This window comes from Chelonoidis abingdonii, chromosome 21 (genome assembly GCF_003597395.2).
Source record: "Chelonoidis abingdonii isolate Lonesome George chromosome 21, CheloAbing_2.0, whole genome shotgun sequence".
Taxonomy (NCBI): Eukaryota; Metazoa; Chordata; order Testudines; family Testudinidae; genus Chelonoidis; species Chelonoidis abingdonii.
The window spans coordinates 1685050-1702188 of NC_133789.1; the positions used below are offsets into that span (position 1 = coordinate 1685050).

Consider the following 17139-nt stretch of genomic DNA (forward strand, 5'->3'; position numbering starts at 1 on the left):
CCTCCCGTGGCCCCCAGGAGCCTGGCTCCACCTCAGCATCCCCACCCGCCCCCGGCTGCCTCTGGCCCACAGGCTCCCAGCAGAGGGGCGGCTGGGCCTGGCCGACAGCACGGCTTATCCTGGCCATCCCCTCCATGTGCCTGTGCACCTCGCCCACCACCTGCTCGAAGAAGCTCTAGGGGGCCGGCCCCAGGAGGGTGCTCCCCAGCTGGCTGCTGCAGACCCATGTGGGGCCAAAGCCCTGCCACGGCCACCGTCTGAGCGGGAGCAGCCGCACCAGGTACCGGGAGCCGCTTGTCATGGCTCTGCTGCCCAGACTCCTGCTGCCTTTGCCTGCCTGGTGTGCTGGGGGCACTGGCTCTGGCAGCAGCCGCAGGGCCGCCTTATATAGCCACCCGGCCTTCCGGTCCCTGCCAGGCCCTTCCTCCGCCGCTCACGGAAGGGCTGAACTGGCCTCCTCTGCCGTATACGGTGCTGGGGCGGGACGAGCCTGGCCCTGTGAGCTACCTAACCGGGCGGCAGAGCCGAGCCAGCAGCTTCTGGCAGCCGGGAGCCGGGCCTGGCATTGCATCACTCCCTGCCCCGAAGTCTGGGAATTTCTAGAGCCCCCCCTGAAGTTGGCCCCTGTTGTCTGTATCCAAGGCTGGCGAGAGGGGCCTGGTGATATTGAGAAGAGCTATTGCTCTGTGCTAGGGACTTGCAATTGCAGGATCTAGTTCAGAGGAGAGTGTTCAAGCACAGGGATTGCGAGGTCCTGGGTGATAGGGGATTGGGAATTAAATAGAATTCAGGGCCCTGTACGGGTTCAGGCTGGGAAATATTTGAGCATGAGGTAAAAGTGTAACAAATCCAATTGGGAAAAGGGGGACTAAAAGATGTTCCTGATGTCTAACCTGTGAACAGAGGAGGTGGAGGAATCTCCCTCATTGTCTAATCTGTTCTTCCATCCCCTCTCCTCTCAGAGATGTTTATTTGGTCCTGCCTGGTGTTGGGAGCTTAACCAGATGTCCTCTCGAGACCCTCTCCAGCCTACCAGTTCTGAGTCTGTCTGGGGGATGGGGATGGACCCAAGGCTAGAAAAGTGCTCTGCAGGTAAATGGATTTTGAACTAACTGGGGGGGCTAAGCAGAGAGAGGTTTCGTATGGGGCGAGCTCCAGCACCCACTCCAACAATGATCCTCTCACAGACGGACCCTTTCCCAGAGCCTTGGTGCTGGCCCACGTTATTCACTGGGTTGTCAGCTCTCGCCGGGTGCACAAACCCGGGTGTTCTCCTGAGAGGCCCAGCGCCCGTGGGACAGAAGCCCCTTGGAATCTCGTCAGTTATTCAGGGTTCTCTTTCTAGCCCTTATGATTAGCAAGAAAAGTTGGACCCTGCCCCCTGAAGCTGCCCAGGCTGGAGGCCCATGAGAAGACCTGCGCTCCCTCCCCAGCCCCTTTGGTCCTGCCTGCTGGTGTGTGCAGCTTCGGGTGGGAGATGCTGCACCCTGGGATGGGGCTGGGGTCCTGGCCGAGCAGCTGTGGGGCAGAGCTGAGAGTTAGGGCTCCCCAGAGCTGCAGGGAAGCCTGCACCCCCCCGGTGAGAATCCCCCAGCCCCCTTTTCCCACACACACACATGGGGGTTGTCTCCTTTGGGGGTTAGGTGAAAATGAGGGGGCTATTTACCCCACACTGGGGTGCTGTGTGGGGGCTGACCCACGTAAAAGGGGCTCTGGCTGGCTCCGCCCCGGGCAGGCTAAGCCCCGCCCCCGGCTCGGGGACTACATCTCCCAGCAACCCCCGGGCCCGCGCAGGCGCAGTGCTGGTTTGGCGCACGCTGCGGTCCAGGCATGGCGGAGCCGGAGGCCTCGCAGCGCGGCCGGATCCGCCCCCTCCGGCGCTCCGCTCCGGGCTCGGCCCGGGGGGGCCAGTGACCGGCGCCCGTGACCAGAGGCGCCGAGCCAATGCGCAAGCCGGAGCGGGGCTGTCCCCGCCAAGAGCGGGAGAAGCTGGGTTTCAAGGGCTGCAGTGCGGGGGGCACCGGGTGGCACCGGGTTTCTTGGGCAAAGGATGGGGGCACTGGGGGTTTGCTCGGCTGCAAGTCTGACTGGGGCCCGGGGGGTGTTCTGGGGCTAAGTACTGAGGCACGGGGATCGGCTGCAAGTGCGGGGGGGGGGCACCTGGGGGGGCTGTTCTTGGCTGCAAGGGTACTGGGGGGGGCACGGGGGGTGTTCTGGGGCTGCAGGTAATGGGGGCAGGGGGGGTGTTCTCGGCGGCAAGGTATTGGGGGGGCATATGGGGGACTGGGGGGCTGTTCTGGGGCTGCAAGGTACTGGGGGCACGGGGGGCACTGGGGGGCTGTTTCGGGGCAGGTACTGGGGGGAAGGGGCTGGTCTCGGCTGCAAGTAGCTGGGGCACTGGGGGGCGTTACCCCGGGGCAAGGTATGGGGGGCAAAAGCCGGGGGAGGGTTCTGGATGCATGGTAATGGGGGGCACCCTTGGGGGGGGGGCGTTCTCGGCTTGCAGGTAGGGGGCACCGGGGGTCTGGTCGGCATGTAGGGGGGCAGCGGGGAGGTGTCTCGGCTGAAGAGGGGGGCACGGGGAGGGTTCTCGGGTGCAGGTATGGGGTGCACCCTGGGGGCTGTTTTCTCGGGCTGCAAGGTCTAAGTGCGGGGGCAGAGGGGGTGTTACGGACTGCAAGGTATGGGGGTGTCTCCCGAGGCTGCAAGTCTAGAGGGGGGCACCGGGGGATGTGTTCTCGCTGCAACGTGGTACTGGGGGCTGTTTGGGCAAGGTATATGGGAGGGGCATAACGGGGAAGGTGTCTCGAGCTGCAAGGTGAGTGGGGGGCACACTCTGGGGGGCGTTCTCGGTGCAGGTCTGGGGGGGGCACAGCAAGCGGGGGGGTGTCTGGGACTGCAAGGTACTTGGGAGGGACACCGAGGGGGGGTGTTCTGGCTGCAAGGTACTTAAGGGGCAGCATGGGGGCAACTGGGGGGCTGTTCGCTGCAAGGTATGAGGGGGGGCACTGGGCACTAGGGGGGCTGTTATTCTCTGGCTGCAAGGTGGGCACGGGGGGCGGACGTGGGGGCTGTGCTCGTCTGCAACGGTACTGGGGGGGCACGGGGGGTGTTCTGGCTGCAAGTTAAACTGGGGGGTGCACCGGGGAGGTTGTTCTCGAGGCTGCAAGTTAGGGGGGGCACCCTGGGGGGGGCGTTCTGGGCGCAAGTATGGGGGGACCGGGGGGTTTTTTTTTTTTTGTGAAGACTTGAGCACCGGGGGGGGTGTTCTCGGTGCAGAGGTACTGGGGGGGCACTGGGGGGCATGGGGCGTTCTCTAGGTAACCTGGGCCTGGGGGCGTGTTCTCGGCTGCAAGGTATGGGGGGCACCGGGGGAGTGTTCTCGGGCTGCAAGGTACGGCGGGGGGCTGGTTCTCTGGATCTGCAAGGTAATGAGGGGGCAACGCTGGGGACTGTTCCGGCGCACGTACTGGGGGGGAGCTGGGGGGCATTGTTCTCGGCTGGAAGTCGCGGGCATGGGGGGGGCTAAGTTACGGGGCCTGTCTCGGGTGCAAGGTGCGGGGGGGCATAACCGGGGGGGGTTTCTCTGGCTGGCAAGTTCTGGGGGACTTGATTCGTCTGGGGGGGAATCCCGTGGGGGTGTTCTCTGGTGCAAGGTGCGGGGGGGCACCCCGGGGGAGGCTGTGTTCTCGTGCAGAGGTAGGGGGGTACGGGGGGCACCGGGGGGGTGTCTGGGCTGCAAGGTACTGGGGGCAGGGCACGCTGGGGGGGTGTTCCTGGCTGCAGTCGGGGCCTCCGGGGCGTTCTGCTGCATAGTTCGGGGGGGCTAGAATCCCTGGGGGGCGTGGTCTGGGCTGCAAAGTTACTTGGGGGGGACCAACGGGGGAGCTGTTTCTCGGCTGCAAGGTTCTGGGGGCACGTCGGGGGGGCTGATTCCTGGGTGGCAGAGTGCAGAGGGAGCGGGGGGACTTAGGGGGGCACCCGTCGGGGGGGCTGTTTCTCGAGGTGCGGCAAGGCATGGGGGCACCCGCGGGGGGGCCAGGGGTGTTTCCTGGCGGAAGTTACTTTGGGGGGCTGTGGGCGGGGTGTTCTCGGCACAAGGTGTGGGGGAACGCTGGGGGGCTGTTTTCGGTGCAAGGATGCGGGGGGGGCTACCTCCGGTGGGGCCTGCAGGGGGTCTCGGCTGCAAGGTAAATGGGGGGGGCCCACTGGGGGATGCTTTGGCGTGGCAAGGTGCGGAGGCACCCTGATGGGGGGCTGGTTTGCGCTGGCAAGGTGCGGTGGGGGGACCGGGGGCCAGGGGTTTCTGGGCTGCAAAGGTGCGATGGGGAGGCACGACGGGGGGGGGCTGTTCCACCCCTGTGGGTCACACGGAATTGGGAAGGGAGAGGGCAGGGCTGCCCCAGGACCCTGCACCGATCGCCTGGTCTGTCCCTGGCTTAGGCCAACGAAGCCTGCAAGTGCAATGGCTGGAAGAACCCCAACCCGCCCACTGCCCCGCGCATGGACCTGCAGCAGCCTGTGACCAACCTGAGCGAGCTGTGCCGGAGCTGCGGACACGCCCTCGGTAAGGCCTGGCAGCGCCTTCCCCTGGCACGGGGACCCAGGGCGGTCATGGGCTGGGAGAGTGTCAGGCTGTGCTTTGGTGGGGCTGGGAGAACGGGCTGGGGCCTTCACGGCTCCCTGACAATGCAGCCGCTGGGCGATGCCCTGTGCCAGGAGTCACCAGCTAAACCTGTCCATCGTCTTCGCTGCTCCCCTGTCCAGCTGACCACGTGTCCCACCTGGAGAACGTCTCAGAAGAGGAGATCAACCGGCTGCTGGGGATGGTGGTGGATGTGGAAAATCTCTTTATGTCGGTCCACAAAGAGGAGGACACAGACACCAAGCAGGTGTACTTCTACCTGTTCAAGGTATGTGGGAGAGCAGCGGCTTCACTCTGCCTTTGAGCTGCAAGCCGCCTCAGTGTAGCCGTTAGGATGTCACAATACACAGGGAAGGCGTCCAGTTTCCAGCCGAAAATCTGGCACATCTCTGCCTGCCTCTGGTCTGGTCGCTGTTCCGTGCAGTTACTTTCTAGGGCGCGTTTGGTTGAAGTCGGCTCTGAGGCCGGGATTCTGCTCTGTTCCATGGGCGCCCCTCTTCGTTCCTGCCCCATGCCCAGAAGTGTTCAGTCCTTCTCAGTGATAGTGGCGCCAGGCTGTCCTCAAGGCAGGCATCCCCTCGGCCTCAGGGCTGCACCTTTCTGGAGCGAGTGCTCGTTACTCCACCTTCAATAAATGGAGTTTGTTCCCTTCCTGGGGAAGCAGTCTGCACGTGTAAAACAGCACGTGTTGTGCACCGAGAATGCATCTGAGTTGTGTAGGACCTAGAGTAACTATCCTGTTTGTTTGTATCCTGCCTAGCAAGGGATGCAACTGCGAATTCCTGACCCCTTCATGGCTATGTGTTCTGGGGGGCTCAGAAGCCCCCGGTACCCCTCTTCTTGAGCGAGGAATGCTAGTTTGTTGTCGTACAAGATTGAAAGAGCCACTCCTCTCCTAACCTGCGTCGTGCCTAAAATTCCTGGAGCCACAAGCTGACCTCTGCTCCTTTCTCAGTGCTGGGAACTGGTCACCGGGCCCGCCGTGCAGCTGGCGGGCCATGGGAAGGAGCAGCGGATGGATTACATGAGATGTGGGGGAGGGTCTGTGTGTGATCTCCGTTAGGCCTGGGAATTACTAGCCCATGTAGGGATCTGAGCCCCGTGAGCTGCTGATTACAGTGGTTCTCAACCCGGGGTACATACCCCAGGGGGACGCAGAGATCTGCCGGGTCCTTCAGCTTACCTGGATATTGCCTAGTTTACAACAGCCTGTACAGAAAGCGCTAGCGAGGTCAGCGCAAAGTAACCCGTCGTACAGTGGCTGGTTTATACGGCTCTAGATATTGTATGCTGAAAGGTAGGCATGATATTTATATAAGCCGTTGGTCAGTAGAAGTGCACTGTGACGCTTTTACGATTTTGTGTCTGATTTTGTAGGCGAGTAGTTTGTAAGTGAGGTGTAACTTGGGGTACACAAGCCTCCTGAAAGGGGTACCATTGTCTGGACAGGCCGAGCGCCGGTGTATCATTGTATGTCTGGCAACCCGCCTCACGCAGCCCAACTGCAAGACTGGCTTAAAAGCAGAAGCTTTGCCGGAAACCAGGTGTTGTCCCTGCCACCCCCGTCCCGAGCTGAACCCCTGGGAGATGCACTGCCAGGGAAGGAGTGGGCTAATTCCCAGGTGGTGTAAATCGACACAGTCCGTTAAAGGCACCAGCTGGGGATCTGGCCAGCTGCTCCTGGCCCGTCGCAGCTTTCGGTGGCTGTTGTAAGCCTGGCTGCTCTCCAGTCTCCGGTGTGTGACTTCCCTCTTGCCTCCCCAGCTGCTGAGGAAATGCATCCTGCAGATGAGCCGTCCTGTTGTAGAAGGGTCTCTCGGCAGCCCCCCCTTCGAGAAGCCGAACATTGAGCAGGTAACGCCAGCGCTTTGTAGCGGCCATCCATTGTCATGGTGACCCCAACGCCTGGGACACCCTCTGCTGTGACACGCAGCTGGCCCCAAGCTAATGTGTTTGCCTGGACACCCCTGGGGGGGGGGGAGCTGCTGGTGGGTTCCGATGACCCTCTTCTAACCCTGATCCTGTGGCTTTTAGCTTCCTGGTGTCTCTTCCCCCTGCCCCAATAATCCTTGTATAACTAGGAGACGTTCCCTGCAGCTCGCTGACTTGTTACCCACCCAGGGTCTGGCACGGACACGTCACTACGTCCGGGTGCCTCGGTAGCAAACCAAGCCGCATGTTCGCGCTGGTCCCAGGAAGTCTATCCCCAGAAGCCAGTGCTGGGCACGGTTGTTTCCCATGGTGGTGACTGCTCTCCCGCCCTCACCCGGGAAGTGGTGGATCTTTGTAAGTCCGGGGGCGGGGAGGACTCTGGTGAAGCTTGAGGGACAGGACAGGAATTGCCAGGCAGTCAGGCCTGGCCCAGTCTTGTCCAGTGTCGTGTCTCCAGGCTTGGGCCGGTGCATCTCCGAGCCATAGCGCTCTGCTGCTCTGGTCCAGACCCTCATGTTTCGGTCTGGGCTCCCTGCTGCCCCCCCCCGGTCCCAGCACTGGGTCTCGCTGATAGAAGCTACCAGCTTGACCAAACCGGTCAGTGGGGATCTTGTCGTGTTGATAAATCACCGGGGAATACTCGTCCCACTGCACCCGATCCATAACTGAACACGGGTCTCGGCTGCTCCATTCCACGCCTCCTGCAACTCCTCAGCTGCGTTAACCTCACGTCGTGCAGCCCCCCTGCCCTGTGTTCATGCACAGAGCCAGCCCCGCGTTGGCTGCTGTGTGACAAAGCCCCCTGCAGCTGGGGCCTGCCTTTGCCTCCCCTGACGCCTGCCGGCACCCTGCCCCACAGGGAGTCCTCAACTTCGTCCAGTACAAGTTCAGCCACCTGCCCCCCAAGGAGCGGCAGACCATGTTTGAGCTCTCCAAGATGTTCCTGCTCTGCCTCAACTACTGGAAGCTGGAGACGCCCTCCCAGTTCCGGCAGCGCTCGCAGAACGACGACGTAGCCACCTACAAAGTTAACTACACCCGGTGAGTGCTGGGCAGAGGGGCCGGTGAAGCCCCTGTCCCAGCTCAGTGCTCGCCGACCGTTCGTTGCATGCTTAGCTTGTGCTCTGGGGGAGCTCTGACGGTGGCTACCCTCACTTCAGTCCCCAGTGGGGGGATCTGGGCTCACCCTCCTCTCCTGAGCTGGTCCTGATCTCCCCCACCGCACTCCCTGCTGTATTCCCAGCAACGAGCCCTGGAGATCCTGAGCCTGCCGCTGTTAAGCACAGCACCTGCTGCATCCCCAGAGTGCTGCCTGCGGCTGGCTCTGCCCCTTGGCGGCTCAGTATGGTGCACAGCTTGCACCTGGACCAGCCTGGTGTGTGGGTACTCATGATGGTTCAGTGCCATGAGGCCAGGGTGCCTTGCCCCGGCCGGCTTGGAGAGACGACGTCTGTGTGCTCCACACTCCGCTGGGAAAGGTCCCCTGTCTCGGCTACCCCAGCTGCTGCCTCTCTGCCCCCATTGCCCCTCCATTCCCGACAAGATGCAGCTGCTGCGCTTTGCATCTCAGCCTGTGACTGCCACCCCAGTCGTAATGCCAGCCCCTTGGGGGTGCTGGTACCAGCGTCCAGATCCTTGGGAATGTGCCCCCTTTCACCCCCAGCTGGCTGTGTTACTGCCATGTGCCCCAGAGCTGTGACAGCCTCCCCCGCTACGAGACCACCCATGTCTTCGGGCGCAGCCTGCTCAAGTCCATTTTCACCGTCACCCGCCGGCAGCTGCTGGAGAAGTTCCGGGTGGAGAAGGACAAGCTGGTGCCGGAGAAGCGGACGCTCATCCTCACCCATTTCCCCAAGTAGGTGGGGCTGGGTCCCAGGCCGTGGGGCTGGCAGGGGTTAGCTGAGTTCTCGCTGGGCCTGGCGAACCCACAGGTGGCTGTGATGGGTGGGTCACATCTGGTCTCTGCGTGCCAGGTCCCTGGGCCCTGCTCGCTGAGTGAGGCTCCTTCCCATGGGGTACCTGTCTGTTAATCTGGATTGCCATGTGTGGCCCCACACTCCCTCCCCAAGCTGCTCAGGATTGGCAGCTCTAATAATTGGAGATGTACCTATCTCATAGAACTGGAAAGGACCTTGAAAGGTCATAGAGTCCAGCCCCCTGCCTTCACTAGCAGGACCAAGTGCTGATTTTTGTCTCAGATCCCTAAGTGGCCCCCTCAAGGATTGAACTCACAACCCTGGATTTAGCAGGCCAGTGCTCAAACCACTGAGCTATCCCTCCCACCCCCACGTGGCTGTGCCACTAGCCTGCCAGCTGCTGGCTAACCTGCCCCATTGCCTGCCCTACCCAGGTTTCTGTCAATGCTGGAAGAGGAGATCTACGGGGAGAACTCGCCCATCTGGGAATCTGACTTCACCATTCCGGCCACGGAAGGCGCCCAGCTGGTCCCCCGCCCAGGTACTTGGCTGGGAAAATGCCCGAGCGCCCTGGGAGCGATTGAGCTCATGCCATGCAAGCTCCATTGCAAGCGGGTGGTTTGCTTTACTCGGCCCGGTGGTCTGGGCTGCAGAGGGCCAGTGCAAACACGTCCTGTCCAGGGCCACATGGGCACCGCCCCTGGGGAGAGAGGCTGTGGGTTCGGCTAGTGAAAGGCTCCGTTCTCATTCCCAGCAGCCGTCAGCACCGTCGCCGTGCCCAGCACCCCGATGTTCAGCAAGAAGCTCAGCAGCTCCTTGTCCTCCATGAGCCTTGATGCCAGCACGGCCGAGCCTGCGCCAGGTAACGCCAGCCCAGCTGTGGGTGTGTGGAGGGGCTGAGGCGGCCCCCGGGCCCTGCTGGGCAGTACAAACCCCCCAGCACCTCTGGGACTGGCTGGGGGCTAGTGCCCGAGGACACAGCGCCCTGGGAGGGGTCAGCCTCCGGCCAGTGCCACCTCCCCTGGAGCGAAAGGGGCAAAGCGCTGCCAGACCAGGGTGATCTGCAGTTAACCCTTGAGAGTCCATGGGGTTGTTCGGGTCTCAAGTGTGGGCTGGGGGAGGGATCTTGGGGGAAGGGTCTGTGGAGGGCAGGAGGGGGGCGCTGCAGTGAGCAGACAGGTTCTGCCCTCGCAGTACGTGTGGACGGCGGATGCCCGAGTGGATTGTTGTCAGCCAGCTTGGTAACAGCCTGCGCCTGGCGTTCCCTGTAACCCTGACACCCCTCGGTCACAAGCCGTTCAACTCAAAGAAGGAAATGAAAGAACAAACTTGAGACCCCTCATCTGTCACCTATCTCCCAAGCATAGACTGCCTGGGATGGGGGGGGACACCGTGCCCACTTCCCTGGCAGGCAGCGCCACGCAGGAAGCCATGGAGCACCCAGTCGCCCGGCCCTCTTGGGGCCAAAGAGGGGAAGCCCCCTGCAGGGTGACACGCCCCAGCAGCACTGATTCCCGCGGGGCCCAGCCCTGCCGAGGGCTGGCTGCTGCTGCATGGTCCAGGTGCAGCGGCTGCTGTCTCCCTTGCTGTGCGGCTCGTGGGAGCCACGTGGGGTGGGAGATGCAGGGACGCGAGTGGCCCGTGCCCTTGCCAGCGTGACCATCCTCTGCTGCCCGAGCAGGCGAGAAGCGGAAGCTGCCCGAGGGCCTGACGCTGGAGGACGCCAAGCGGATCCGGGTCATGGGCGACATCCCCATGGAGCTGGTCAACGAGGTGATGCTGACCATCACGGACCCGGCCGCCATGCTGGGCCCGGAGGTATGGGGCAGGGAGCTGCAGGGATGGCTCCCATCAGCACTCACCGGCTCCCCACTGGGCGCGGGCCCTGCAGTGCTGGGCCAGGGTTGCTGGCGACAGTAGGAGCTGCCAGCCCTTTGGAGTGGCTGTGCCAGACCTTGGCTGGCACCTGCTCAAACCCCATACTGGGGCCTGGTGTGACTGTTGTGGGGGTTGGGTAAGTGGGTGGGGCTTTGTCCCTTACGCCCCCCGCTCCGCCCCCAGACCAGCCTGCTGTCGGCTAACGCGGCGCGGGACGAGACGGCACGGCTGGAGGAGAGACGCGGCATCATTGAGTTCCACGTCATCGGCAACGCGCTCTCGCAGAAATCCAACAAACGGATCCTGATGTGGCTGGTGGGGCTGCAGAACGTCTTCTCCCACCAGCTGCCCCGCATGCCCAAGGAGTACATCACCCGCCTCGTCTTCGACCCGTATGTGGGGCGGGCGGGCTGCTCTGGGGGGCCGGGCTCAGGCTCCATTGTGATCCCAGCTCACGCAGGAAATAGACAGCCCTGGTTCAGTCCCTGTGTTCTGGCTGCTCCAGAGTCTCAGGCCCAGTGCGACCCCAGCAGCTGTAGGGGGTGGGGGAACGGGCTGGGCCCCAGATCCCTCCCCAGCCCCATAATAATAACTCAGACGGGGCTGTTCCTGCCCGAGCAGCAAACTCCTTCCCTTCTTCCACTATTGCAGCAGTGACTCATCGGGGGTGGGGGGCAGGATAGTGCATTGAGTGGGGGCCCCCCCAAGTGACTCTGGCTGTGCTTTTCCCGGCAGCAAACACAAGACCCTGGCTCTGATCAAGGACGGCCGGGTGATTGGGGGCATCTGCTTCCGGATGTTCCCCACCCAGGGCTTCACGGAGATCGTTTTCTGCGCTGTCACCTCCAACGAGCAAGTGAAGGTGAAGGCAAAACCGCAGCTCACCAGGGGCGGGGGGGCATGAGAGAGAACAGTGGGGAGCTGCAGGACCAGATTGGGGAGCCCAGGGCTGGGTAGCAGGGGCTGCAGGTTGGGAGTGAGGGGCCTGGGTAGAGCTAGGGGGAGCCCAGGGCTGGGTAGTAGGGACTGCAGGTTGAGAGTGAGGGGCCCTGGCAGAGCTGGGGGGAGCCCAGGGCTGGGTAGCAGGGGCTGTGGGTTGGGATTGTGGGGTGCTGGCAGAGAGGTTTGGGTGGGGAGCCCAGGCCTAGGTAGCAGGGGGAGGCTGCAGGCCATGGCTCTGAGGCCGCACTAGCTGCGAGGGAGGCAGGAGCTGATGCTTTTCCCAGGCCATGATGAGCGCAGCCTCATGGACAGCGGGACTTGCCCTGAGGCCAGGCTGGGGACCATGGTTAACGCTGGCTGTTCTTGCGGCCGAGCAATCGCTCTGCTGGGATCTGTTCCCCAAACATGTCTTGGGGCAGGGCCAGCCTGGAGCATCTCTCCACAACCCCCCCCGAGAGGCTGAGCCCCGCCTGCCCTGGGGCGTCTGCCTGACGGGTACCTGTCTGCCTACCTGCCTGCCAGGGGTACGGGACGCACCTGATGAACCACCTGAAGGAGTATCACATCAAGCACAACATCCTCTACTTCCTGACCTACGCTGACGAGTACGCGATTGGCTACTTCAAGAAGCAGGTCCGGTGCTGCCTGCCCCCGCCCACCTGGGGGAGTGTCCTAATCTCTCCCCCCCCCACAATAGTGTCGCTCGCTCTCACAACACCCCTTCCTTTCCAGGGCTTCTCCAAGGACATCAAGGTGCCCAAGGGCCGCTACCTGGGCTACATCAAGGACTATGAAGGGGCGACGTTGATGGAGTGTGAGCTCAACCCCCGCATCCCCTACACCGAGCTCTCGCACATCATCAAGAAGCAGAAGGAGGTATCCTGGGCGTGTGGGGGGCTCCGCTCGGCCTGGCTCCTCGCACCAGCCACGCCTGCGCTGCCATAACACCTTGGCACTAGTGCAGGGAAAGGGGCAATGCTGCTGGCCCAGGAGGCTGCTTTCCTCTCGGGCAGTGTCTCCATGGCCCACGCTGCTCCCAGCATGGCTTTGCTGTGTGTGTTAGTCACAGTCCAGCACCCGCCTCCGTCAGACCCAGAGCCGCTGCCTGGCTCTGGCTTGCCCTGGGCAAGCCCTGCTTCCCTGCCCCCGGGCACAAGGCAGCCTTCAGGGCACTGGTTGCCCCTCCCACGGGCATGGCCCTGTGCTTGGCTCCCCCGCAAAGGCCTGAGGGTGAGGGGAGCGGGCGTGGACCAGCCAGACTCTGCCCCTGCTCACTTCTAGCCTCTGCCACTCCCACCGCAGATCATCAAGAAGCTGATCGAGAGGAAGCAGGCGCAGATCCGCAAGGTCTACCCGGGCCTGACCTGCTTCAAGGAGGGCGTGCGGCAGATCCCAGTCGAGAGCATCCCTGGAATCCGTACGTTTGGGCCACAACATCTGCAGCCCTGGCTTTGCCTGCTACCCTGACCAGCTCCGGCAGCAGGGCAGGACTCTGGCTGCTTCCCACCGCCACCATGGCCAGAGCCTGTCACTGCGACTGTAGCTACCCACCTAGCGCCTGTGCTCTCACCTGTAGGCAGTCAGGTGTCACCTTGCAAATAGTCCCAGCTGCAGGCAGTGCTGCCGCCACCCTGTGGCCAGGCTGTGCCCCTGCACTCTCCTCTCTGGTGCGAGGCATCCGAATGGTCCGGGTCCAGGCTGAGCTGTTCAGGGAGTGGTGGCCCCTGCGCTGGGGGGTGAGGCTGGGCAGCGGCTGGCTCTGCCCTTAATGCAGTAACACAAGCAGGTGCATCAGGAAAGAGCAGAGAAGTCGACTGGCTCTGCAGCCCGCCGCCTGCCAGTGGCTCTGATCTGTGCACTGGCAGAGGAGCAGAGCTGGCATCCCAGCTGGCTCTTGCAGGACTTGTACAGCTCCTGGCGTGGCTCCATGGAGCAGTGTGTTCCGGGGGCAGCGGAGGGGTGGTCGTGGCCCTCGCAGCCAGCTTGCAGGGCTGAGTCGGGCAGTTCGGGAGTCACGGAGGCAGAGTGCTGCCCAGGGACTGCGCTTGGGGAGGGGATTGGGACTCTGTTGATGGCGAGTGAGCCAGTGCCTCTTCCTGCCTTCCAGGAGACGCGGGATGGCGGCCGCTGGGGAAGGAGAAAGGGTAAGTGTTGTTCTCAGCCCTGTGTCCGTCGCTGCTGGCCCGGGGAGCTCACCGGGGAAACTGGGGTGCGGGGGGAGCAGCGGCACAGGTGTGATATCCCCCTGTCCGCAGGCCCAGAAAGGGGGTGATTGCCTGGGGGCTCTGGTGCTGCTCCCTGGCCTGGCAGACAGTGCAGGCATGGCCTGAGGCTGCAATCCATTCTCAGCATCCCGACAGGGTTCCCCAGACTGTCAGACCTCGAGGCAGCAGCATCCTTCGGGCGTCTGGGCTGTAGCTGTGTGGGAGCAGTTGGGGGACACGTGGACTAAGGCTGGTCACACTGCTTCGGGGGTCCCTGGCAGGCTGCTGCCTTCAGCACAGAGGCAGCGTGTCCTAAGTGCCCTAGAGCAGGCTGCCCGGGAGGGAGGGCACAAGCCTTCCCCCGAAGTGGAGGGTCCAGGGGCTTGCCTAGCCGGTGCCTGCTCACCTAAGGGTACTGGGAGGGGACAAATGCAGTGGGTGCTGACCTCATCTACCCCCTTCTCCTGCAGGAAGGAGCTCAAGGACCCAGACCAGCTGTACAACACCCTGAAAAACCTCCTGGCCCAGATCAAGGTGACGGGGTGGCTCCCCTGGGGTCTCACTCTGGGTATTGAGAGCTTCTGTGGGTCCATTAGAGCCTCTCCCCCTGGGCACAAGCCAGTCGCCAACCAGGGGCTCCGAGCAGGTTCTTCCAGCTCTTGGGAGGGTGTCTGGGGCCAGCAGCCGGAGCACAGGCACCTGGGCCGGTTCTGATCCATGGTCCCTAAGCCCAGGTCATCTCATTCTGTCTGTCTGAGCTCCCTGTGCTCAGGGTGGGGCCAGGAGCCATGCACCTCCAGGGCCTGGTTCTGGAGGCAGAGGGGCACCCAAGCTGCCGCCCATGCGTGAAGCTCTTACTGCCTCTTGCCCCCCACAGACGCACCCCAGTGCCTGGCCCTTCATGGAGCCCGTGAAGAAGTTGGAGGCCCCCGATTACTACGAGATCATTCGCTTCCCCATTGGTAGGTGGCCGATCTGCCCAAGGCCCACGTGCACTGGGGTAGGGGGTGGGGCCAGCGTGGGCTGTGGGGGGTATACATTGGCAGTGGAAGACAGGACTCCTGGGTCCTGTTTCACCTCTGAGAGGGAAGTGAAATCTGGTGGCTGGAGGGGGGCTGGGTTCTGCCCTCTGCTGTGGCAGGGGTACATGGGGTTCTAGTGGCCAAGGTGGATGGGGGGAGCCCAGACTCCTGGGTTCTGTTCCTGGGGGCCAGTGAGTCCACGGCGCAGAGGGGAAACGGCTCTGTCACTGAGGGTGCTGGGACCCAAGCGGTGGAGTAGGGGAACCCAGCCAGCTGCACGCTGATCGCTGCCCCTCGCAGACCTGAAGAGCATGACTGAGCGCCTGAAGAATCGCTACTACGTCACCAAGAAGCTCTTCATCGCCGACCTGCAGCGCATCATCACCAACTGCCGGGAGTACAACCCCCACGACAGCGACTACTGCAAGTGCGCCAACACCCTCGAGAAGTTCTTCTACTTCAAGCTCAAGGAGGCCGGGCTCATAGACAAGTAGGGGCTCGGCGGGCCCTGGCCTCACACTCCCCTTGTGCCCGCAGCCCCGGGCCGAGGCAGTGCTTCCTGCCGAACTCTCCCAGGAGGGGTCCGGGGACTTCTCTGAGCCCGGCTCAGCTGCTGACAGGTGGAGCAGGCCAAGGAGCACGTGGAGCTGCTGAACAGCTAGAGTGTGGGGCCAGCTCCCCTCCTGCTGCTGGAGGAGGCCCCTGGGGCTCGCTGGCTCCCCACTGGCCTCTCCCCTGGGTGCCACCAGGAGGGGAGCGATCCGGGGCCCCTCTGCACCAGGCCAGGCAGCACTCAGCCTGTGGGTGTGTCTGCACGCTCGGTGCCTCACCCTGGAGGCAGGAGCCCGGCCCGCATGGCACCAGGTGCTCTTGGTTCTGCAGTGGGTTCAGCCGGGGCATGGACCTGCTGGGCTGGAAATTCCAGCAGGGCAGCCCAGGCTCCAGTGCTGAGCAGCCCCACCCTGGGCCAGCTGCACCGGCTCTCTGGCCTGGGGGTGTTTGCGGGCTTGGGCCAAGGCTGCCCCATACCCCTGGCCTCTGCACACAGCACGTCTCTGCTTTATGGGGCTGAGGCCTAGCCCCCACTTCCCCCAGAGCCCAGCTGCCTGCTCCAGCCCCTCTGCCTCCTGCCACAGCCTGGTGTGTTCCCTTTGGCTGCTTGTCCTGCCCACCCCCTTGCTCTACATGGAGCACCCGGCCCTGCCACTCGCCGTGTGCATGTAGAACGGGGGACAGAGTTCTGCTCCCCTGCCGGCCGGGGGGCTGTGGGGACAGGAGCTGCCCCCCTCGGGCTGTGCCTGGGTTCATGGTCTCAGCTCCAGGCTGTGCTAAGGGGAGATGATCTGAGGGGTTTGTATCAGCTCTCAGCCGTTCCTCCCCCCACAGCTCGGCTTGGGACCCATCCCCTGTCCTCTCCTGCCCCTGGCACTGCCTGGTCCTCTTGGGCTGGGCCCTGGGCTGTCAGTCCTGCCCCAGCCTTGCCCCCCGTGCTGAGCTGTTTGGCTAGTGTTAGCCCCTGCACTGTCACTGCTGCTGGGGCCCCCTGAGCTGCACCAGGTTCTGACCCCCTCCCCCTTGCTCTGTGCTCCACAGGTCCTCCCAGCTCCAGTGCACTGAGCGCTGCAATCCTGAAGCCTGGGTGGGGAATGCTGTCCCATGGGGCGGTGCCCAGGCATTTCAGTGGGGCTTGGGCTGCAGGGCCTGGGTCAGGACCAGGACATTTCAAAGGGGGTGCAGTGGGGTGACAGCTCAGGGGAATCGGGTCCCAGGCTGGAGCCATGTGTTGTGCTGAGGTGAACAGAGCGGTTAGTGGGGTGAGTGGCTAAACCAGGCCCCCACTCTGCTCCTTCCCCGGGGGCCTGAATGGAGTCCCCTGAGCAAGGAGATTATGGGCCATGGGGCTGCTTCTCATAGCCGGGTTACTGGCCTGTCCTATGACCCCTCGGGGAACAGGAGCCTCCTGCCTCCCTCCCCTGTCAGGGGGCCCTGAGTCCTGGCAGAGCAACAGGCTCCCGTGAAGTAAAAAGCTGCTGCCCTCTGGCTTGGTGGCCACCTCCCTGTGGCACCAGGCCCCTGCAGCTCCTGGCCCAGGGTGGGCTCTGACTCCTGGCTGAGACACAGGCAGTGAAGATTTCTCCCTGCAGTGGAACAGGAGGAGGAGCAGCCAGGCCGCGGAAGCATTTCCCTGTCATATTCCCCCCACCCTGCCCCCAGACTGGTCACTGTTGCCTTATTCCACCCTGCACTGGCCTGTCCCTTGTGCGCTGCCAAGGGGCTGTCCCATCCTCCCATTTCACTTTTATTTTCCTTTATTATTTTTTTTAAATAAATGTATATGGCCCTCGTGAAGCACCTGTCTGTCTCCTGGTGTCCCAGGGCCCCAGCAGCAAGGCATTGGGGGTGGGTGGTCCCCCCAGCTCCCTCCTGAGATGAGCATGGTGCTGCTGTGTGCCAGCCTGTCACCCCTTCTTCTGACAGCAGTGCCACGACCGATGCCCAGCTGCAGCAGGAAGCAGTGAGTGCCAGCCCTGGAGATGGTCAAACAGCCTGCCACGTGCTCCCTTCTTGCATCCCCAGCCAGGGGGCAGCTCCCCCTCGGC

The 17139-nt window shown here is 63.2% G+C and overlaps 1 protein-coding gene across 1 annotated transcript; it reads left to right on the forward strand.

Annotated features, from left to right (window-relative positions):
• Window positions 1–3378: 3378 nt before the first annotated feature.
• Window positions 3379–16888, forward strand: KAT2A (lysine acetyltransferase 2A). Its single transcript, XM_032789022.2, has 18 exons — window positions 3379–3394; window positions 4444–4567; window positions 4768–4913; window positions 6410–6499; window positions 7437–7618; window positions 8241–8432; window positions 8928–9034; window positions 9248–9355; window positions 10175–10311; window positions 10555–10763; window positions 11107–11233; window positions 11836–11946; window positions 12046–12189; window positions 12616–12730; window positions 13421–13457; window positions 13988–14051; window positions 14395–14479; window positions 14840–16888. The coding sequence occupies exons 2-18, from the start codon at window positions 4504–4506 to the stop codon at window positions 15031–15033; spliced, it is 2112 nt and encodes a 703-aa protein (XP_032644913.1). The 5' UTR covers window positions 3379–3394; window positions 4444–4503; the 3' UTR covers window positions 15034–16888.
• The last annotated feature ends 251 nt before the right edge of the window (window positions 16889–17139 follow it).

Coding starts and splice junctions, on each gene's coding strand:
- KAT2A (XM_032789022.2), top strand. CDS start 4,504: ATGGACCTGCAGCAGCCTGTGACCAACCTGAGCGAGCTGTGCCGGAGC. Junction 9,035..9,247: donor CCAGCTGGTCCCCCGCCCAG/GTACTTGGCTGG, acceptor TCTCATTCCCAG/CAGCCGTCAGCACCGTCGCC. Junction 10,764..11,106: donor ACCCGCCTCGTCTTCGACCC/GTATGTGGGGCG, acceptor TTTTCCCGGCAG/CAAACACAAGACCCTGGCTC.